The sequence below is a fragment of the Oncorhynchus mykiss genome, chromosome 32 (genome assembly GCF_013265735.2).
Source record: "Oncorhynchus mykiss isolate Arlee chromosome 32, USDA_OmykA_1.1, whole genome shotgun sequence".
NCBI lineage: Eukaryota > Metazoa > Chordata > Actinopteri > Salmoniformes > Salmonidae > Oncorhynchus > Oncorhynchus mykiss.
In genome coordinates, this window is record NC_050572.1 from 18,394,744 (window position 1) to 18,417,171 (window position 22,428).

A 22,428-nucleotide genomic window follows, 5' to 3' on the forward strand; every position below is an offset into this window, starting at 1 on the left:
CCAACGAGAGCGTACAGGTCGCAATGGTGGGTAGTATATGGGGCTTTGGTGACACAACGGATTGCTTTACCTTTACCGTTAAAAAGACAGAAAGTGAACTTTTCCCTCCGTCGTTCTGGGACGGAATGAAGTTGTCTTCTCTGTGATGGAAAGAAAGAAAGAAAGAAAGAAAGAAGGGGAAAGGAAAGGAAGGTAAAGCTTTAAATCTGTGGGAAGAGGAGAAGGATTGACGGCCTCTTAATGTGTAGCCAGAGGGAGGAAGAGACGAGGCGAACCTCCTCCAGCGCAGGGAGGCAGGAAGGCAGGCAAAGACACAGGGAGACAGGCAGAGAGTGAGGGAAGCAAACAAGGAGGATGGAGGCAGGAAGGCATGCAAAGACACAGGGAGACAGGCAGGGAGTGAGGGAAGCAAACAAGGAGGATGGAGGCAGGAAGGCATGCAGGCAGGCAAAGACACAGGGAGACAGGCAGGGAGTGAGGGAAGCAAACAAGGAGGATGGAGGCAGGAAGGCATGCAGGCAGGCAAAGACACAGGGAGACAGGCAGGGAGTGAGGGAAGCAAACAAGGAGGATGGAGGCAGGAAGGCAGGCAAAGACTCAAGGAGACAGGCAGGGAGTGAGGGAAGCAAACAAGGAGGATGGAGGCAGGAAGGCAGGCAAAGACACAGGGAGACAGGCAGGGAGTGAGGGAAGCAAACAAGGAGGATGGAGGCAGGAAGGCATGCAGGCAGGCAAAGACACAGGGAGACAGGCAGGGAGTGAGGGAAGCAAACAAGGAGGATGGAGGCAGGCAGGCATGCAGGCAGGAAGCGTAATGAAATTAATAAAAAAGGTGATTACGTTACTTTCATTTGGTGATCTCCATCATGGGGCGATGTCGTAGAGAGGGGGCAATGAGGCATAGTTGTTGGCTTCAATCTGTTCTGCTTGACCAGACCAAACATATTATGCCGCTAGCTAAGGTTTTAGGAGGCAGATACTGTATTGAGAGTTTAGTGAGTGTGTAAAAGGGCACCACGGTCTTGTATCTCTCAAACGGTGTATGTCAGTGCAACATGCAGGCTGTAGACTACATAATATCACAATCACCCTGTTACAAGGCTCTTTTTATGGTCAGAACTCGGCCAGTTGCAAGACTCCACAGCTTTTAATAATTTCAAGTGTTCATCCCATTCCAATAGCAAGCAGCAGAAAACAAACAATTCCCATAAAAAGAGATCTTAGCGATAAAGAGAACAAGAAGACGAATGAGCAACACCGTTATAAAATTCTTGGGAAGCATGGAGGGGGACATTTGGCATAGCTTAATCAAACTCCATGCAGCTTCTGGACCGTATTCTGATGTTCAGCGATATTATTTGTGAGCTATGCTGAATGTTTCAGCTGGTTTGGGGGATTCTGGCATCCACAAGGGGCTGCGAATGCAATCAGTGCGTCGGTGCACTTTATTTTGGATTGCAAGCCAACCCAAACAAGGAGCCAAACCATGCAGCCAACGTGATACAAGTCTCCCCCCCTTCTCTCTCGCTCTCTCTCTACTGCCCGAGACTATTTTAGTTATGGTTCTTCAGCCCAATATTTATATGTTGGTTTTCCTTTTCCATTTTGCACCCAGGGTTGTTTTGGAGTTTCGTGAAGGAATTAGCGACCCTCCAGTGCACCAGCCTCTCAGTTTGAAATGGCCTGGTCATGCCGCTCAGAGGGCGTGCCAGCTGGCCTTAGCATTGGCTGGCATCACATTGCTGCAGTGCCACCGAGCTGAATATAAGCCTGTCCAGGATGAGATGTTCCCACTGGGGTTTATGGTGCTACCGTTGACTGACAGGAGAGCAGAGGAGAAGAGAAGAGAAAGGAGGGGAGGAGCCTCTCAACTGTCACATAGGGCACCATGGGAAGGGAACCTAAAGGGTTTTATCTCTAACAAAGTGGAGCTGAATTCTGGATGTCACTTTTTAGTTTATGCAACTTTGAACACGTTTTGGGATAATGGGGTTTGCATGAAACCACGGTGAAGAAAGTTGACCAAGTATTAGAACATTTAGATAAAGTGATAATGTACGATACATTGTACCTCTGAAAATGTTGTATGGTGTTTCTATGCTGAATGATATAGAACAATTCCAAAAGATTTGATCATCATCACCCTCCCCCTTCTCCTCCTCTTACTCCTCCTGATCATCATCATCATCATAACCCTCCCCCTTCTCCTACTCTTATTCCTTCTGATCATCATCATCATCACCCTCCCCCTTCTCCTCCTCTTACTCCTTCTAATCATCATCATCATCACCCTCTCCCTTCTCCTCTTACTCCTCCTGATAATCATCATCACCCTCCCCCTTCTCCTCCTTTTACTCCTCCTGATCATCATCATCATCACCCTCCCCCTTCTCCTCCTCTTTCTCCTCCTGACCATCATCATCACCCTCCCCCTTCTCCTCTTACTCCTCCTGATAATCATCATCACCCTCCCCCTTCTCCTCCTCTTTCTCCTCCTGATCATCATCATCATCACCCTCCCCTTCTCCTCCTCTTTCTCCTCCTGATCATCATCATCCTCCCCCTTCTCCTCCTCTTACTCCTCCTGACCATCATCATCATCACCCTCCCCCTTCTCCTCTTACTCCTCCTGACCATCATCATCACCCTCCCCCTTCTCCTCTTACTTCTTCTGATCATCATCACCCTCCCCCTTCTCCTCCTTACTCCTCCTGATCATCATCATCATCACCCTCACCCTACTCCTCTTACTCCTCCTGACCATCATCATCACCCTCCCCATTCTCCTCTTACTCCTCCTGATCATCATCATCACCCTCACCCTACTCCTCTTACTCCTCCTGATCATCATCATCACCCTCCCCCTTCTCCTTCTCTTACTCCTCCTGATCACCATCATCATCACCCTCCCCCTTCTCCTCTTACTTCTCCTGACCATCATCATCATCACCCTCACCCTACTCCTCTTACTCCTCCTGATCATCATTATCACCCTCCCCCTTCTCCTCCTCTTACTCCTTCTGATCATCATCATCATCACCCTCCCCCTTCTCCTCCTCTTTCACCTCCTGATCTTCATCATCATCATCATCACCCTCCCCCTTCTCCTCCTCTTATTCCTTCTGATCATCATCATCATCACCCTCCCCCTTCTCCTCCTCTTACTCCATCTGATCATCATCATCATCACCCTCTCCCTTCTCCTCCTCTTACTCCTCCTGACCTTCATCATCACCCTCCACCTTCTCCTCTTACTCCTCCTGATCATCATCATCCTCCCCCTTCTCCTCTTACTCCTCCTGATCATCATCATCATCACCCTCCCCCTTCTCCTCCTCGTTCTCCTCCTGACCATCATCATCACCCTCCCCCTTCTCCTCTTACTCCTCCTGATAATCATCATCACCCTCCCCCTTCTCCTCCTCTTTCTCCTCCTGACCATCATCATCACCCTCCCCCTCCCCTTCTCCTCTTACTCCTTCTGATAATCATCATCCTCCCCTTCTCCTCCTCTTACTCCTCCTGACCATCATCATCATCACCCTCCCCCTTCTCCTCTTACTCCTCCTGACCATCATCATCACCCTCCCCCTTCTCCTCTTACTCCTTCTGATCATCATCACCCTCCCCCTTCTCTTCTTACTTCTCCTGACCATCATCATCATCACCCTCACCCTACTCCTCTTACTCCTCCTGACCATCATCATCATCCTCCCCATTCTCCTCTTACTCCTCCTGATAATCATCACCCTCTCCCTTCTCCTCCTCTTACTCCTCCTGACCTTCATCATCACCCTCCACCTTCTCCTCTTACTCCTCCTGATCATCATCACCCTCCCCCTTCTCCTCTTACTCCTTCTGATCATCATCATCACCCTCACCCTACTCCTCTTACTCCTCCTGATCATCATCATCACCCTCCCCATTCTCCTCTTACTCCTCCTGATCATCATCATCACCCTCCCCATTCTCCTCTTACTCCTCCTGATCATCATCATCACCCTCCCCCTTCTCCTCCTCTTTCACCTCCTCCACAGATAACCAATATTCTATAAATAAGGGAATTTCATGCTTATCTGAACACTTGCAGCCATTCTCATGATGTGTCATTCATTTCACAATGTAAGAAATCAACATTTGAAGCATATGTCTTAGGACAGTTGCTCTTCTGAATGGCAATTTATGATTTATCAAATTCATTGCGGGAAAATTACACTTTTTCATTTCCGCTGTAAAACAGTATATCAGCAGATATATTGGTATCGGTAAGTTTTGTCCCCCCAACAATCGGAATTGGTATCAGACCCAAAAAACCTATCGGTCGGGCTCTAAAAACCATTATCATCCTCCGTCCTTTTTGTCCTCTAGGGGATGCCATAGCCCAGCTGACAGACGTTGGGACTGTGGTGACTCCCCCTGTGGACGGACGCACAACAGTGTTCAGTGACCGGACAGGCATGGTGAAGGCCGCCCGCATGCTCCTCTCCTCCGTCACCAAAGTCCTGGTCCTCGCAGACCGCATCGTTATCAAACAGATCATCACCTCACGCAACAAAGTAGGTCCCATCGTCATCAAACAGATCATTAAGTAGTTACCGCTTCCGAACACACAGTATAGGTCTTTAGATGCACACAGACTCACAGAGCAAAGTAGGTACAGACAGAGTCTCACACACACACACACACACACACACACACACACAGCACCCAGCACTGGCAACTCCATCCTCCTTCCAGTCTATCCGATCCTATCTGAGCTCCATGACACAGTACAGGAGAACTCCTCTGCTGCTGTGGAGATAATGGTGGGGGAGTAGCAGCACATTCACATAAAAGGACCAGGCCCTGTTTCTATTCCTGCTGCTTTCTGCTATTCCTGCTGCTTTCTCTTAGAGGCTTCTGCTGGCTCTTAGAGGCGAGGGGGCACACACACACACACACACACACACATACACAGAGTGTAAGGGCCTAATCACGTCCAGTAAGGCCTGTTTGGACAGACGGGCGACAGGTCTGCTCCCATTACTGGCAAACACAATTCAATTTTGAACCCTGTGTCTGTCTGATAACAGCATAGAGCTCCTGCCTGGCTTGCAGGATGTCACTACTGTTTACCCTCCTAGAGCCAAGCCACTCTCTCACACACACATGAACACACACACACACACACTGCTCCGGATGGATGGATCATGCTGTTTTATAATAGATCCATATTTCATGATGTTTTGGGGGGGTCTGAGAGGTGTTGAAGGTTTGATGCATTATGCATCGGCTGATTTTGTTCAGTGTTGCATGTCAGACAAAATGCATCTAAATGCAATACAGTTCACTAGTAGCATGTTATCAAGGTACGTGTCTTATAAAGTAGCTGAAGACATAGTAAGCTAATGATTTCTACATTTTCATGACAATAGTCATTCCTGTAACTATTGTATACATTAATACACCTTCATACATCATGGGTTCTGTTCCGTCTGTATTGCAGACAGATCCCAGGTTACCCTTTTAACACACCTTCATGCAACACAGAGTTCCGTCTGTATTGCAGACAGATCCCAGGTTACCCTTTTAACACACCTTCATGCAACACAGAGTTCCGTCTGTATTGCAGACAGATCCCAGGTTATTGCAGACAGAACCCAGGTTACCCTTTTAACACACCTTCATGCAACACAGAGTTCCGTCTGTATTGCAGACAGATCCCAGGTTATTGCAGACAGAACCCAGGTTACCCTTTTAACACACCTTCATGCAACACAGAGTTCCGTCTGTATTGCAGACAGATCCCAGGTTATTGAAGACAGAACCCAGGTTACCCTTTTAACACACCTTCATGTAACACAGAGTTCCGTCTGTATTGCAGGCAGATCCCAGGGTACCCTTTTAACACACCTTCATGTAACACAGAGTTCTGTCTGTATTGCAGACAGATCCCAGGTTACCCTTTTAACACACCTTCATGTAACACAGAGTTCCGTCTGTATTGCAGGCAGATCCCAGGGTACCCTTTTAACACACCTTCATGTAACACAGAGTTCCGTCTGTATTGCAGGCAGATCCCAGGTTACCCTTTTAACACACCTTCATGCAACACGGAGTGTGTTCCATTGTGTACAGTAGAGGTGATTGGGGTAAATCATTGTGATCTGATTGGTTTTTCAGATGCCCCACTCAGCCCCAAGGCCATTGCGATAACTCCTGAGACATGGTGACACCAACATTAATCCTCCTTCCTATTTCCCCGTTCACCAGACGATTGGAAGACAATACAACTTCTTGTCACAATGACCTTTTCCTGTTTCAACAGACAGGTCCTTCGTGTCGTCTCAGTCAATCAGTCATGACAAACTGCTCTACTGAACACTGCAGCTGGAAAAGCGTGGAAAGTGAAATGAATGGCCATCATTTGTATGGCGAGGCCAACATTAAGAATTTGCTTTGCTACCTCGTTCACATATCTTAAAGCAGCATTTTGCCAGCAGCAAAGGCATTCTGAGGTGTCAAAGTAGTAATATCTCTCACAGCAACTTTGCTCCCTCAAGACATGGTTCTGGCAGAAAGAAATGTGCCTTCTTTGAGTTCAGCATGTGGTGTTTAATTCAAGAGTTGTTGTGTGTAATGTGTAGGTGTGGGAGCCAATGGTAGTTACTGTAATAGTGTTCCTTCCCAGGTGCTAGTAACCTTGGAGCAGCTGGAGAGAGTGAGCACCTTCCAGGAGTTTGTCCAGATCTTCAGCCAGTTCGGGAATCAGATGGTGGAGTTCGCCCACCTGACCGGGGACAGACAGAATGTGAGTATCAATCCTCTCTGATCATATATTGGGCAAAGTCTTCCTTCTTTCCCCCTTCCTACCAAACACACTGTCATCCTACCAAACACTATGTGCCTCTCCACTCCCCATCAGCTCTTGATAAACACAGTCTGTCCAGAGGGGGGGGGGGAGGGGTGAGACCCTTCAGATTGTGTACAGTGCCGTGTGCTGTTGGCTCCACATCCACTCAGACAGCAAGATGACACAGATAGCAGGGTGTGTGTGACGAGCCCCTGCTACCCAGACACAGGTGCCGTTTGTCTAAACACACACACACACACACACACACAGATACACACAGATACACTCTAGGGCTTCTGCACAGGCTAGGAGTGTGTGTGTGTGTGTGTGTGTGTGTGTGTGTGTGTGTGTGTGTTTAGACAAACGGCATGAAAAATGGGTCAGATCTGACTCGCATATCAAAGGAGCGTTTACATCATGAAAGCAGAATGTTGATATGCCTTGATACATTTTGACCGTCAAATCAAACAAACTCTCTATTTGAAATATATCAAGTGCAACATGTTCTATATATTAAAAAAAAGTTTTACAGAAATAATGAGGCCAGAAAAACTCTGGTGTTCCCCTGTAGTGTCAGCGTCTGCTAATCATGCTTTGATTCATACACAGTCTCTTTGTATGCATCCCTAATGGCTCCCTAGTCCCTGTTCCCAAAGCCCAATGGCTAATGCACTAGACAGGGAATAGGTTGCCATTTGGGATAATGGATAAGGTTTATCCAACTGCGTTAACTAGCTGTTGAAAAGTGTTATCGCTGTGCTGTAGGGAGAGAACGAATAATATTCAGCTTTCCTTCCCTTCTTTTTGTTTAAAGGGGTGTTTCACAAACATGCCACGTCCCCATCTCTCTCTCCGTCTGGAAATCTCCTGGCTCTTCTATTGAGAGACTAACCTAGCGAAGAGCAGGGGAATATAATAACACATCATCACATCTCCTTAGTAATCCATGGCTCTGCGCCTCGAGAAGTCGATTCAGCCTCTCCTGAAAAACACACACACACACACACACACACACACACACACACACACACACACACACACACACACACACACACACACACACACACACACACTAAATCCCTACTGGAGGCTAAGTCTTTGAAACACAGAGAGAGGAGAGAGAGTCCATGGATGTAACTGAGATATCTAGTCTCCTGCCGACTGCGTAATGTTATCTACTGCATTGAGTCGTGCTTCACCAGGTTGGTCTATGAGTAAGAACTCTGATGGCCTGAGAACTAGGCTTTAACTTAACATAGCCTAATAACTCTGACATATCTTTCCCATCATAGGAATGTGGTCCATATGTGTTCAGCATGCTCTTTAGGAAGTGCACTATATGGTGAATAGGGTGCCATTTGGGATGTGGCCTTGGTCCACTAGTCCAGTCCACTGGTAGGGTCAGACCCCACTGAGTCAGAGTGGGTTTGAGACTTGCTTCAGATCCCACTGGTGCTGTTAGGTCACTGTCAGTCGTGTTGTATTTAATCTTGAGAAATGGTTCTGTCTATTCGGTGGCTCACAAGATCATTCAAAGGGCTTTAACTGGGTCCCACTCACAAATCAGAGAAGTTTGGGAACCTGCTACTTCTCTAACTGTCCAGTGTTGGTCTCTGTCCTTTTGGACCTGAAGGGAAGCTTCTTCTCTTAAACCTATGTTCACACTGTATGCCTTAATATTGAAAACCAGTTTTGGACTACTGACTGTCCAAACAGCAAGTTACGTTACCAAATTGGATTTGTGTTTGTTCAGACAGCAGTTATTTGCTGACATGGCTACGCTAGTTGTCATAGTAACAATGGGTGTATACGCACTGGTAAAGACTGATTGGTGGTGGTGCACGTGCTTCCTATCACTCAGAAGTTATGTAGCATGCTAAGGTGACAACAGTGTCTGCCATGGACGTTTCCCAGGTGCTTTGAATGTTCAAAATCTGCGTGTTTTAAACACTTATAACTTCTTATGGGCAGGTGGGATGGTAGCGTTCCACCTGGCCAACATCCGGTGAAATTGTAGAGCGCGAAATTCAAAAATACCAAATTAAAATATTTAACATTCTTGTATACATGTGTTATACATCAAAATATAGCTTAACTTCTTGTTAATCCAGCTGCAGATTTTAAAAAGGCTTTACGGCGAAAGCAAACCATGCGATTATCTGAGGACAGCGCCCTGCATACAAACACATGAAAATCATATTTCAACCAGGCAGGTGCACCACAAAAGTCAGAAATAGCGATAACCTGAATGCCTTACCTTTGAAGATCTTCTTCTGTTGGCACTCCAAAATGTCCCAGAAACATCACAAATGGTCTTTTTGTTCGATAATGTCCTTCTTTTTGTCCCAAAAATGTCCATTTATTTGGCGCGTTTGATTCAGAAATACACCGGTTTCAACTCACCCAACATGCCTACAAAGTATCTAATAAATTACCTGTAAACTTGGTCCAAACATTTCAAACAATGTTCCTAATCCAACCTAATCTAACATTCACTAACACGTAAATAATCGATCAAATTTAAGACGGAATAAACTGTTTCTAATACCAGATAAAAACAATGTGAAGCGCGCTCCAGTTCACTCGCACCAAAACAGTAGAGTCCATATGGAGTGACACTTACAATGAATAGCACTACTTCTTCATTTCTCAAAAGAAAAACATTGAACCATTTCTAAAGACTGTTGACATCTAGTGGAAGCCATAGGAACTGCAACCAGATTCCTATTAATAAGGGTATCCCATAGAAAACCATTGAAAAATTCTATGACCTTAATTTTCAGTTCCCCTGGATGGTTTGTCCTCGGGGTTTCACCTGCCATATCAGTTCTACTGTTCTACTCACAGACATTATTTTAACAGAAACTTTAGAGTGTCTATCCACATCTATCACTTATTTGCATATCCTAGCTTCTGGGCCTGAGTAACAGGCAGTTTACTTTGGGCATGCTTTTCATCCAGAGGTGAAAATACTGCCCCCTACCCAAGAGAGGTTAAAGCCTCAAAGGATAAGATGATCAAACGTTCAAAATGAATCATTTTTGGCTAGCAACAGCAGTCAACTAGCTAGCTAGGTAGCTGTTTAGCTTTCTGTCACATTCACTCATTTGTTTGTAAACAATGAACAAGCTAGTTAGCTGCCACATGTTCTCGTCAAACTGTTAACAGAGTAGCTAGCAAGCAACAAGATATTCCAAAGAACCACTTGAGGACAAAAACATCACATTTGACCTTTCAGACACAAGTCACATGGGCAGGAATCAGATTTGTATCTGACTTCAAACCACCTATGAAGGTGGTTTGAAATGTGTCTTGAAATATTAGATTCCATCTGCTTTTTTTCTGTTCAGGCTGCAGGAAAAAGAACAGATTCAAATCAGATATGCAAATAAATAGGATTTAAGTGACTTCAAACTGTCAATGTGAACACAGCTTAACTGCCCAGTGTTGGTCTCTGTCATTTAGGACCTGAAGGACGAGAATAAGAAGGCCAGGATGGCAGCAGCCAGAGCAGTGCTGGAGAAATGCACCATGATGCTGCTCACTGCGTCCAAGGTATGTACATCCTACCACTACTGCTAATGTAGTAGGTCAAAGCTGTGAGCTGGAAAACCTTAGTACTGCATGGGTGAAATTAGGCCTTATGGTGGTCATGTGAATTTTCATTCTTTTTTGGAATCAAACCAGTCTAACTTCTCACCTAAAACATAGTTTTTGTGTTAAATATACATTTGAAGTCGGATGTTTACATACACTTTAGCCAACACATTTAAACTCTGTTTTTCACAATTCCTGACATTTAATCCTAGTAAAAATTCCCTTAGGTCAGTTAGGATGACCACTTTATTTTAAGAATGTGAAATGTCAGAATAATAGTAGAGAAAATTATTTATTTCAGCTTTTATTTCTTTCATCACATTCCCAGTGGGTCAGAAGTTTATATACACTCAATTAGTATTTGGTAGCATGGCCTTTAAGTTGTTTAACTTGGGTCAAATGTTTCGGGTAGCCTTCCACAAGCTTCCTACAATAATTTGGGTGAATTTTGGCCGCTTCCTCCTGACAGAGCTGGTGTAACTGAGTCAGGTTTGTAGGCCTCCTTGCTCGCACACACTTTTTCAGTTCTGCCCACAAATGTTCTATAGGATTGAGGTCAGGGCTTTGTGATGGCCACTCCAATACCTTGACTTTGTTGTCCTTAAGCCATTTTGCCACAACTTTGGAAGTATGCTTGGGGTCATTGTCCATTTGGAAGACCCATTTGCTACCAAGCTCTGGACTCTTGAGATGTTGCTTCAATATATCCACATAATTCTCCTCCTCATGATGCCATCTATTTTGTGAAGTGCACCAGTCCCCCATAACATGATGCTGCCACCCCCTTGCTTCACGGTTGGGATGGTGTTCTTCGGCTTGCAAGCCTCCCGCTTTTTTATGGCGGTTTTGTAGCAGTGGCTTCTTCCTTGCTGAGCGGCCTTTCAGGTTATGTCGATGTAGGACTCGTTTTACTGTGGATATAGATACTTTAGTACCTGTTTCCTCCAGCATCTTCGCAAGGTCCTTTGCTGTTGTTCTGGGATTGATTTGCACTTTTCGCACCAAAGTGCGTTCCATCTCTAGGAGACACATCTCCTTTCTGAGCGGTATTACGGCTGTGTGGTCCCATGGTGTTTGTACTTGCGTGCTATTGTTTGTACAGATGAACGTGGTACCTTCAGGCATTTGGATATTGCTCCCAAGGATGAACCATTCTTGTGGAGGTCTACAATTGTTTTTTCTGAGGTCTTGACTGATCTATTTTGATTTTCCAATGATGTCAAGCAAAGAGGCACTGAGTTTGAAGGTAGGCCTTGAAATACATTCACAGGTACACCTCCAATTGACTCAAGTGATGTCAATTAGCCTATCAGAAGCTTCTAAAGGCATGACACCATTTTCTGGAATTTTCCAAGCTGTTTAAAGGCAGAGTCAACTTAGTGTATGTAAACTTCTGACCCACTGGAATTGTGATACAGTGAATTATAAGTGAAATAATCTGTATGTTGGAAAAATTGTTGGAAAAATTACTTGTGTCATCCACAAAGTAGATGTCCTAACCAACTTGCCAAAACTATAGTCTGTTAAACAAGAAATATGTGGAGTGGTTGAAAAACGAGTTTTAATGACTCCAACCTAAGTGTATGTAAACTTCCGACTTCAACTGTATATACGAGGTAGAGGGACTGTATTACTACAATTGATTTCAAACATGGACTGTTTCTTCATCTGCTGCTTGGTTTTCAAATCATGTGCCAGATACTTGTAAAACCACGAGTCTCTCTCCTCCCTGCAGACTTGTCTCAGACACCCTGACTGCGAGTCGGCACGTATCAACAAAGACGCCGTGTTTCACCGCATGCGTTTCGCCCTGGAGCAGGTCATGGAGATCGTGACGGACGCTCGGCCCTGCGGGGAGACCAAGGTCCTTCCCCTCAGCATTTACACCGGCATCAAGGACTTCAAGGTGGGACGACAGGGGAGGACCGAGCCTGGGGGCTCCTTCCATATGTTGTTGTTTTTTGTGCCAGTTTGTGGGGGAAAAACACGTTTCTAAGTACCACGCAACAATGTGTTATAACACTGTACCTGCCTGTGTTAATACAGTATGCCGCTTTTGGCCTCTACATACAAAGATGAAGTATGCTAGGAGTTCTGTGCAAGTTCTTTAGAATAAGTCAATTATCCTAGCTTTGAATTGGATAATAGACTGCAACAGAGATCATAGCGCTTTCTAATGATCTTCTCTGTCTCTGCCTGTGTCTCTGTCTCTGCCTGTGTCAATTCAATTTTTGGCATGACAAATAGTTTTTGTATTCACTATTGTCTCTGTCTCTGTGTTTCTATGTCTGTGTCCCTCTCTGTGTCTCTGTCTGTGTCTCTGTGTCTCTCTCTGTGTATCTCTCCATCTCTCTGTCTGTGTCTCTGTCTCTATGTCTCTGTCTGTGTCTCTGTCGCTGTGTCTCTCTCTGTCTGTGCCTCCCTGTCTGTGTCTCTGTCTCTGTGTTTTTCTCTGTGTGTATGTCTGTGTCTCTGTCTGTGATCCCAGTCAAACGTGGAAGGTCTGCGTGAGGGTCTGTACTTGCTGCCCCACCAGGCTCTGTCTGGCCAGCTAGAGGCGGTGGTGGAGAGGACAGAGGACTTCACTGACTCTGCCTACACCAGCCACGAGCACCGAGAGGGCATCCTGCAGCTCTGCCAGCTCGTCCGCCAGGACACTGACCAGCTCATCACAGCCTGGATGGAGGCAGTATGTGGCCGTTCACAGGGCATACACGCCCATATAAACACTCACATGCATACACACAAGCACAGAGACACACAGGGACACACAAACATGTATACAAGTACTCACACAGATATGTGATAGATATGTACTCATACTTCTACATGGTTAAGAGCACACATACAGTATGTTATGATTTAACACATGCATATGCACATTTACACGTGCAAATACCCACAGACCTCTTTTCCTTTTCACACACATTTTATTCAACCTTTATTTAACCAGGTTAGTCTCGTTGAGATAAAAATCTGTTTTTCAAGAGAGACCTGGAACACACACATTCACCTTCTCTCTGTATCTCCTTTCTATATTGTCAGTGAATGTCCTTGAGCTGTCAAGTGATTCTCTGGGTGACAAATGAATCACACTGCAGGAGTGTAGTTGCATGACCTTGTGTACTGTTGATAGGTTTACAGATCATGTGGAGGAGAAGTATAGAATATCCAGCCTTTTCACACTACCCTCCTGTATGCTACTATGCAGTACTATTTTCCTTATTTCAGTATGGTTGTTTCCATACAGGATTTACCCTAGTGTTTTACCCAAAAGGCTGAGACTTGTCTGTTTCCATCTACGCGGGCCGGTACCCGTGTCTCTGGCAGACCTGCTCTCACTTGGGGCCAAAGCCAGGCCCCTGGTACTTTTCAGCTTGCATTTACATAACAGTGGATAACTGTGAACTGTTACACCTCACAAGGCAACTGTTTTGATTATGCAGAGGTTGTTGATTCTGCTCTTCACAAGTCTTCACTGTCAGCCCCAGCTTTGGAAACACAATGTCCCTAATATAACAGGTATGCACTAGTGTAACATAAGGGTGTATACACTAGTGTAACATAAGGGTGTATACACTAGTGTAACATATGGGTGTATACACTAGTGTAACATAAGGGTGTATACACTAGTGTAACATAAGGGTGTATGCACTAGTGTAACATAAGGGTGTATGCACTAGTGTAACATAAGGGTGTATGCACTAGTGTAACATAAGGGTGTATGCACTAGTGTAACATAAGGGTGTATACACTAGTGTAACATAAGGGTGTATGCACTAGTGTAACATAAGGGTGTATGCACTAGTGTAACATAAGGGTGTATGCACTAGTGTAACATAAGGGTGTATACACTAGTGTAACATATGGGTGTATACACTAGTGTAACATAAGGGTGTATACACTAGTGTAACATAAGGGTGTATGCACTAGTGTAACATAAGGGTGTATGCACTAGTGTAACATAAGGGTGTATGCACTAGTGTAACATAAGGGTGTATGCACTAGTGTAACATAAGGGTGTATACACTAGTGTAACATAAGGGTGTATGCACTAGTGTAACATAAGGGTGTATGCACTAGTGTAACATAAGGGTGTATGCACTAGTGTAACATAAGGGTGTATACACTAGTGTAACACTGGTGTTGCAGTATATAGGAGTAAGATCTAACTTGAAGTCAGGCTCGTTGTATGAATAGATATCCACTTGACTCCACTGATAACACGGACACATTGTGTTCTCTGTCTCTCTCTTGACACCTCGCTCAAAAGATTCTCCTTGGATACCGAAACTTGGAGGTTTTATACAATGTGTTTTTGGTTTAAGCTGGTATAACGATGTGAAAGTAGAGGCCACAGTTCCACTGACAGATTGAATGGAATCAGAGCTACAACACATTGAAGGATTGATTCCCTGGTGAGACACATTTCCACAACGTGCGTCACTAGCTGGATCCCAGGGTCTGTTTGTGTTTCTCCACTCAATTCAGTAGAAACAGAGAGGGTGTGAGAAGGTGTTACTCCACTCATTTAAGTGGAAACCGAGAGAGTGATATGAGGGGGTGTGGTGAGTGGGTCAAAGACAAATCATCTGATGCCTCCTGCTTGTTTGACAGTGTTTTGACACCCTGCTTTAATCCTGTCTGTGCAAGGTTGGTACTGCCCACCTGTCTCCTTGGCCTAAGAACCTGTGTCTGAAACGATTATGTTTTAATCGTTTTTGGTGTCTATGTGTTGGTGAAGCAGAAGGGATCTCAATTCAATTCAAGGGGCTTTATTGGCATATGAAACATATGTTAACATTGCCAAAGCAATCGAGCGATCTCTCTCTCTCTCTCTCTCTCTCTCTCTCTCTCTCTCTCTCTCTCTCTCCCCTCTCTGTCTCTCTGATAGGGACTGAACAGGTTTGTGTGATCTGGTGTGGGTCAGAAACTGACTTCTCCTTCCTCTGCAGAGACAGGACACGTCCAAGGCAGCAGTCCATGATTTATGTGACAACTCTTATCTTTTCCCACTCCCTCCCTCCTTTCTTTTTGTTTGTATCTTTCTTTCAAGAAGCAGTCTCTAAATGCTAAAGAGGCCACGGAGGAGATGGAGCTGTCTATACTGAAGACCTGCCAAAGTGTCTACGAACTCCGCAGAGAGGTGAGTCCTGTAACCCCATGCTCCTACCCAGAATGCTTCACTGTTTGGCATGCCAAGGGGTTCAGTCCTAGAGCAGAAATGTCTGTAGTTTTCTGTACTCCATCACAGTTTGTCTGTATCTCTTGCTCTTTTTTATCTTTGATATGCCCACATCACTCTCTCTGTGTTTCTCTCTCTGTTCTCTCTTTATCCTCTAGGGTACACTGCCACTCTCCCTATTCCTTTCACTCTTTCTCTCTCTGACTTGTTCTTTCTCTCTCTGCCTTGTCCATTCTCTCTCTGACCTGCTCTTTCTCTCTCTGACATGCTCTTTCTCTCCTTGACTTGCTCTTTCTCTCTCTGACATGCTCTTTCTCTCTCTGCCTTGCTCTTTCTCTGTCTGACATGCTCTTTCTCTCTCTGACTTGCTCTTTCTCTCTCTGACATGCTTTTTCTCTCTCTGCCTTGCTCTTTCTCCCTCTCTCTCTCTGCCTTGCTCTTTCTCTCTCTCTCTGACTTGCTCTTTCTCTCTCTCTCTGACTTGCTCTTTCTCTCTCTGCCTTGCTCTTTCTCTCTCTCTCTGCCTTGCTCTTTCTCTCTCTGCCTTGCTCTCTCTACTCTCTCTGCCTTGCTTTTTGTCTCTCTCTCCCTGCCTTGCTCTTTCTCTCTCTAACTTGCTCTTCTCTCTCTGCCTTGCTCTTTCTCTCTCTCTCTGACTTGCTCTTTTTCTCTCTGCCTTGCTCTTTCTCTCTCTCTCTCTCTGCCTTGCTCTTCTCTCTCTGCCTTGCTCGCTCTACTCTCTCTGCCTTGCTCTTTGTCTCTCTCTCCCTGCCTTGCTCTTTCTCTCTCTAACTTGCTCTCTCTCTCTCTGCCTTGCTCGTTCTCTCTCTAACTTGCTCTTGCTCTCTCTGCCTTGCTCTTTCTCTCTCTCTCTCTAACTTGCTCTTTCTCTCTCTGACTTGCTCTTTCTCTCTCTGCCTTGCTCTTTCTCTCTCTGCCTTGCTCTTTCTCTCTCTGCCTTGCTCTTTCTCTCTCTCTCTGACTCGCTCTTTCTCTCTCTCTCTCTGCCTTGCTCTTTCTCTCTCTGACTTGCTCTTTCTCTCTCTAACTTACTCTTTCTCTCTCTCTCCCTGCCTTGCTCTTTCTCTCTCTAACTTGCTCTTTCTCTCTCTGCCTTGCTCTTTCTCTCTCTCTCTCTCTCTCTAACTTGCTCTTGCTCTCTCCGCCTTGCTCTTTCTCTCTCTCTCTCTAACTTGCTCTTTCTCTCTCTGACTTGCTCTTTCTCTCTCTGCCTTGCTCTTCTCTCTCTGCCTTGCTCTTTCTCTCTCTCTCTCTGACTTGTTCTTTCTCTCTCTCTCTCTCTCTCTCTCTCTAACTTGCTCTTTCTCTCTCTGCATTGCTCTTTCTCTCTCTGCCTTGCTATTTCTCTCTCTGACTTGCTCTTTCTCTCTCTGACTTGCTCTTTCTCTCTCTAACTTACTCTTCTCTCTCTGCCTTGCTCTTTCTCTCTCTCTCTCTCTAACTTGCTCTTTCTCTCTCTGCCTTGCTCTTTCTCTCTATCTCTCTAACTTGCTCTCTCTCGCTCTGCCTTGCTCTCTCTACTCTCTCTGCCTTGCTTTTTGTCTCTCTCTCCCTGCCTTGCTCTTTCTCTCTCTAACTTGCTCTCTCTCTGCCTTGCTCTTTCTCTCTCTCTCTCTAACTTGCTCTTGCTCTCTCTGCCTTGCTCTTTCTCTCTCTCTCTCTCTAACTTGCTCTTTCTCTCTCTGACTTGCTCTTTCTCTCTCTGCCTTGCTCTTTCTCTCTCTGCCTTGCTCTTTCTCTCTCTGCCTTGCTCTTTCTCTCTCTCTCTCTGACTCGCTCTTTCTCTCTCTCTCCCTGCCTTGCTCTTTCTCTCTCTGCCTTGCTCTTTCTCTCTCTGCCTTGCTCTTCTCTCTCTGCCTTGCTCTTTCTCTCTCTGACTTGCTCTTTCTCTCTCTGACTTGCTCTTTCTCTCTCTAACTTACTCTTTCTCTCTCTCTCCCTGCCTTGCTCTTTCTCTCTCTAAGTTGCTCTCTCTCTCTCTGCCTTGCTCTTTCTCTCTGCCTTGCTCTTTCTCTCTCTGCCTTGCTCTTTCTCTCTCTGACTTGCTCTTTCTCTATCTCTCTCTGACTTGCTCTTTCTCTCTCTGACTTGCTCTTTCTCTCTCTGCTTTGCTCTTTCTCTCTCTCTCTCTAACTTGCTCTTGCTCTCTCTGCCTTGCTCTTTCTCTCTCTCTCTCTCTGACTTGCTCTTTCTCTCTCTGCCTTGCTCTTTCTCTCTGCCTTGCTCTTGCTCTCTCTGCCTTGCTCTTTCTCTCTCTCTCTCTAACTTGCTCTTTCTCTTTCTGACTTGCTCTTTCTCTCTCTGCCTTGCTCTTTCTCTCTCTGCCTTGCTCTTTCTCTCTCTCTCTCTGACTTGCTCTTTCTCTCTCTCTCTCTCTCTCTCTCTCTAACTTGCTCTTTCTCTCTCTGCATTGCTCTTTCTCTCTCTGCCTTGCTCTTTCTCTCTCTGACTTGCTCTTTCTCTCTCTGACTTGCTCTTTCTCTCTCTAACTTACTCTTTCTCTCTCTGCCTTGCTCTTTCTCTCTCTCTCTCTGACTTGCTCTTTCTCTCTCTCTCTCTCTCTCTCTCTAACGTGCTCTTTCTCTCTCTGCCTTGCTCTTTCTCTCTCTGCCTTGCTCTTTCTCTCTCTCTCTCTCTGACTTGCTCTTTCTCTCTCTCTCTCTGACTTGCTCTTTCTCTCTCTGCCTTGCTCTTTCTCTCTCTCTCTCTGACTTGCTCTTTCTCTCTCTGACTTGCTCTTTCTCTCTCTAACTTACTCTTTCTTTCTCTGCCTTGCTCTTTCTCTCTCTCTCTAACTTGCTCTTTCTCTCTCTGCCTTGCTCTTTCTCTCTCTCTCTCTAACTTGCTCTGCCTTGCTCTTTCTCTCTCTGCCTTGCTCTTTCTCTCTCTCTCTCTCTGACTTGCTCTTTCTCTCTCTGCCTTGCTCTTTCTCTCTGCCTTGCTCTTTCTCTCTCTGCCTTGCACTTTCTCTCTCTGCCTTGCTCTTTCTCTCTCTCTCTCTAACTTGCTCTTTCTCTCTCTGCCTTGCTCTTTCTCTCTCTCTCTCTAACTTGCTCTGCCTTGCTCTCTCTCTCTCTGCCTTGCTCTTTCTCTCTCTCTCTCTGCCTTGCTCTTTCTCTCTCTGACTTGCTCTTTCTCTCTCTGACTTGCTCTTTCTCTCTCTGCCTTGCTCTTTCTCTCTCTGCCTTGCTCTTTCTCTCTCTGACTTGCTCTTTCTCTCTCTGCCTTGCTCTTTCTCTCTCTGCCTTGCTCTTTCTCTCTCTCTCTCTGACTTGCTCTTTCTCTCTCTGCCTTGCTCTTTCTCTCTGCCTTGCTCTTTCTCTCTCTGCCTTGCTCTTTCTCTCTCTGACTTGCTCTTTCTCTATCTCTCTCTGACTTGCTCTTTCTCTCTCTGACTTGCTCTTTCTCTCTCTGCCTTGCTCTTTCTCTCTCTGCCTTGCTCTTTCTCTCTCTCTCTCTGACTTGCTCTTTCTCTCTCTGCCTTGCTCTTTCTCTCTGCCTTGCTCTTTCTCTCTCTGCCTTGCTCTTTCTCTCTCTGACTTGCTCTTTCTCTATCTCTCTCTGACTTGCTCTTTCTCTCTCTGACTTGCTCTTTCTCTCTCTGCTTTGCTCTTTCTCTCTCTCTCTCTAACTTGCTCTTGCTCTCTCTGCCTTGCTCTTTCTCTCTCTCTCTCTCTGACTTGCTCTTTCTCTCTCTGCCTTGCTCTTTCTCTCTGCCTTGCTCTTTCTCTCTCTGACTTGCTCTTTCTCTCTCTGACTTGCTCTTTCTCTTTCTGACTTGCTCTTTCTCTCTCTGACTTGCTCTTTCTCTCTCTGCCTTGCTCTTTCTCTCTCTGCCTTGCTCTTTCTCTCTCTCTCTCTGCCTTGCTCTTTCTCTCTCTGCCTTGCTCTTTCTCTCTCTGCCTTGCTCTTTCTCTCTCTCTCTCTCTGCCTTGCTCTTTCTCTCTCTCTCTCTGCCTTGCTCTTTCTCTCTCTGACTTGCTCCTTCTCTCTCTGACTTGCTCCTTCTCTCTCTGACTTGCTCTTTCTCTCTCTGCCTTGCTCTTTCTCTCTCTGCCTTGCTCTTTCTCTCTCTGACTTGCTCTTTCTCTCTCTGCCTTGCTCTTTCTCTCTCTGCCTTGCTCTTTCTCTCTCTCTCTCTGACTTGCTCTTTCTCTCTCTGCCTTGCTCTTTCTCTCTGCCTTGCTCTTTCTCTCTCTGCCTTGCTCTTTCTCTCTCTGACTTGCTCTTTCTCTATCTCTCTCTGACTTGCTCTTTCTCTCTCTGCTTTGCTCTTTCTCTCTCTCTCTCTAACTTGCTCTTTCTCTCTCTGCCTTGCTCTTTCTCTCTCTCTCTCTAACTTGCTCTGCCTTGCTCTTTCTCTCTCTGCCTTGCTCTTTCTCTCTCTCTCTCTGACTTGCTCTTTCTCTCTCTGCCTTGCTCTTTCTCTCTGCCTTGCTCTTTCTCTCTCTGCCTTGCTCTTTCTCTCTCTGACTTGCTCTTTCTCTCTCTCTCTCTGACTTGCTTTTTCTCTCTCTGCCTTGCTCTTTCTCTCTCTGACTTGCTCTTTCTCTCTCTGACTTGCTCTTTCTCTCTCTGACTTGCTCTTTCTCTCTCTGACTTGCTCTTTCTCTCTCTGCCTTGCTCTTTCTCTCTCTGCCTTGCTCTTTCTCTCTCTCTCTCTGACTTGCTCTTCCTCTCTCTGCCTTGCTCTTTCTCTCTCTGCCTTGCTCTTTCTCTCTCTCTCTCTCTGCCTTGCTCTTTCTCTCTCTGACTTGCTCTTTCTCTCTCTGACTTGCTCTTTCTCTCTCTGACTTGCTCTTTTTCTCTCTCTGCCTTGCTCTTTCTCTCTCTGCCTTGCTCTTTCTCTCTCTGACTTGCTCTTTCTCTCTCTGCCTTGCTCTTTCTCTCTCTGACTTGCTCTTTCTCTCTCTGACTTGCTCTTTCTCTCTTTGCCTTGCTCTTTCTCTCTCTGCCTTGCTCTTTCTCTCTCTGCCTTGCTCTTTCTCTCTCTCTCTCTGACTTGCTCTTTCTCTCTCTGCCTTGCTCTTTCTCTCTGCCTTGCTCTTTCTCTCTCTGCCTTGCTCTTTCTCTCTCTGACTTGCTCTTTCTCTATCTCTCTCTGACTTGCTCTTTCTCTCTCTGACTTGCTCTTTCTCTCTCTGCTTTGCTCTTTCTCTCTCTCTCTCTAACTTGCTCTGCCTTGCTCTTTCTCTCTCTGCCTTGCTCTTTCTCTCTGCCTTGCTCTTTCTCTCTCTGCCTTGCTCTTTCTCTCTCTGACTTGCTCTTTCTCTCTCTGACTTGCTCTTTCTCTCTCTGACTTGCTCTTTCTCTCTCTGCCTTGCTCTTTCTCTCTCTGCCTTGCTCTTTCTCTCTCTGACTTGCTCTTTCTCTCTCTGCCTTGCTCTTTCTCTCTCTGCCTTGCTCTTTCTCTCTCTCTCTCTGACTTGCTCTTTCTCTCTCTGCCTTGCTCTTTCTCTCTCTGCCTTGCTCTTTCTCTCTCTCTCTCTCTGCCTTGCTCTTTCTCTCTCTGACTTGCTCTTTCTCTCTCTGACTTGCTCTTTCTCTCTCTGACTTGCTCTTTCTCTCTCTGCCTTGCTCTTTCTCTCTCTGCCTTGCTCTTTCTCTCTCTGCCTTGCTCTTTCTCTCTCTGCCTTGCTCTTTCTCTCTCTGACTTGCTCTTTCTCTCTCTGCCTTGCTCTTCTCTCTCTGCCTTGCTCTTTCTCTATCTCTCTCTGACTTGCTCTTTCTCTCTCTGCCTTGCTCTTTCTCTCTGCCTTGCTCTTTCTCTCTCTGCCTTGCTCTTTCTCTCTCTGACTTGCTCTTTCTCTCTCTCTCTCTGACTTGCTCTTTCTCTCTCTGACTTGCTCTTTCTCTCTCTGACTTGCTCTTTCTCTTTCTGCCTTGCTCTTTCTCTCTCTGACTTGCTCTTTCTCTCTCTGCCTTGCTCTTTCTCTCTCTGACTTGCTCTTTGTCTCTCTGACTTGCTCTTTCTCTCTCTGCCGTGTTCTCCTTCTGTCTTACTCTTGTTTTCTCTTTCTGCTACCATTGTGCAGCCAGGCATAGAAAAGATACAAAACATACACACATATTCACCCCCTCTCTTCCCTTCTCCCTTCTGTCCAGCTTCATAAGGTGGCGGTGGGGCGGGCGGCGGACCAGCTGAAGCTGCACACGGAACACCTGCCTCTGCGGGCCCTGAAGGCCTCGGGGGGCGAGGGCAACCTGGAGGCTGTGGCAGAGTACGCCCGCACACTCGGCGAGCAGAAAGAACAGCTGGTGGAGGTGAGAGAAGCTCACTGGGCTGGGGAGGTTGACTTAATTCTGTTGAGTCTCCTTGATCAAGTCACCATTGAAGCAGAATAAAGTATTCAATTCGATCCACAGCAATCCAACCTCGTATCCATCTCTATATCTGAGGTATATGGACATGTGTGATGTGGGATACTGGCTTTGGAAGCCTGTATGTATTTTTTCAATTGAAACATTTGGATAAGTATCTTGATCTGTTGTTGGCATCAACATGTAGGTCTGTGTCTGCTGCTCATATCCAGTTATATTGATGTTAGACGTCGATGTTCTTTGTCCTGTTCCAGACTTGTCGTCTGCTGTGTCACGTCTCGGGGACAGAGCCTCTGGAGATCACCTGTATACACGCTGAGGAGACCTTCCACGTCATCGGCCCCCAGGTAACACACACTGACAGGTAACACACACTGACAGGTAACACACACACTGACAGATAAAACACACACTGACAGGTAAAACACACACACACTAACAGGTAAAACACACACTGACAGGTAAAACACAC

General features: G+C 45.8%; 1 protein-coding gene across 4 annotated transcripts in view; it reads left to right on the forward strand.

Moving 5' to 3' along the window:
• The window catches only part of ctnnal1 (catenin (cadherin-associated protein), alpha-like 1), a 124,637-nt gene that overhangs the window by 70,227 nt on the left and 31,982 nt on the right, over positions 1-22,428 (forward strand). For 2 of the 4 annotated variants that reach the window (XM_036970839.1, XM_036970842.1), the window contains exons 3-10: positions 4,369-4,556; positions 6,671-6,790; positions 10,298-10,387; positions 12,165-12,335; positions 12,918-13,118; positions 15,486-15,575; positions 21,741-21,899; positions 22,211-22,303. In XM_036970839.1, the coding sequence (XP_036826734.1) occupies positions 4,369-4,556; positions 6,671-6,790; positions 10,298-10,387; positions 12,165-12,335; positions 12,918-13,118; positions 15,486-15,575; positions 21,741-21,899; positions 22,211-22,303 (1,112 nt within the window). The remainder of the gene's footprint in view (positions 1-4,368; positions 4,557-6,670; positions 6,791-10,297; positions 10,388-12,164; positions 12,336-12,917; positions 13,119-15,485; positions 15,576-21,740; positions 21,900-22,210; positions 22,304-22,428) is intronic. The other 2 variants (XM_036970840.1, XM_036970843.1) reach the window with 1 other exon arrangement.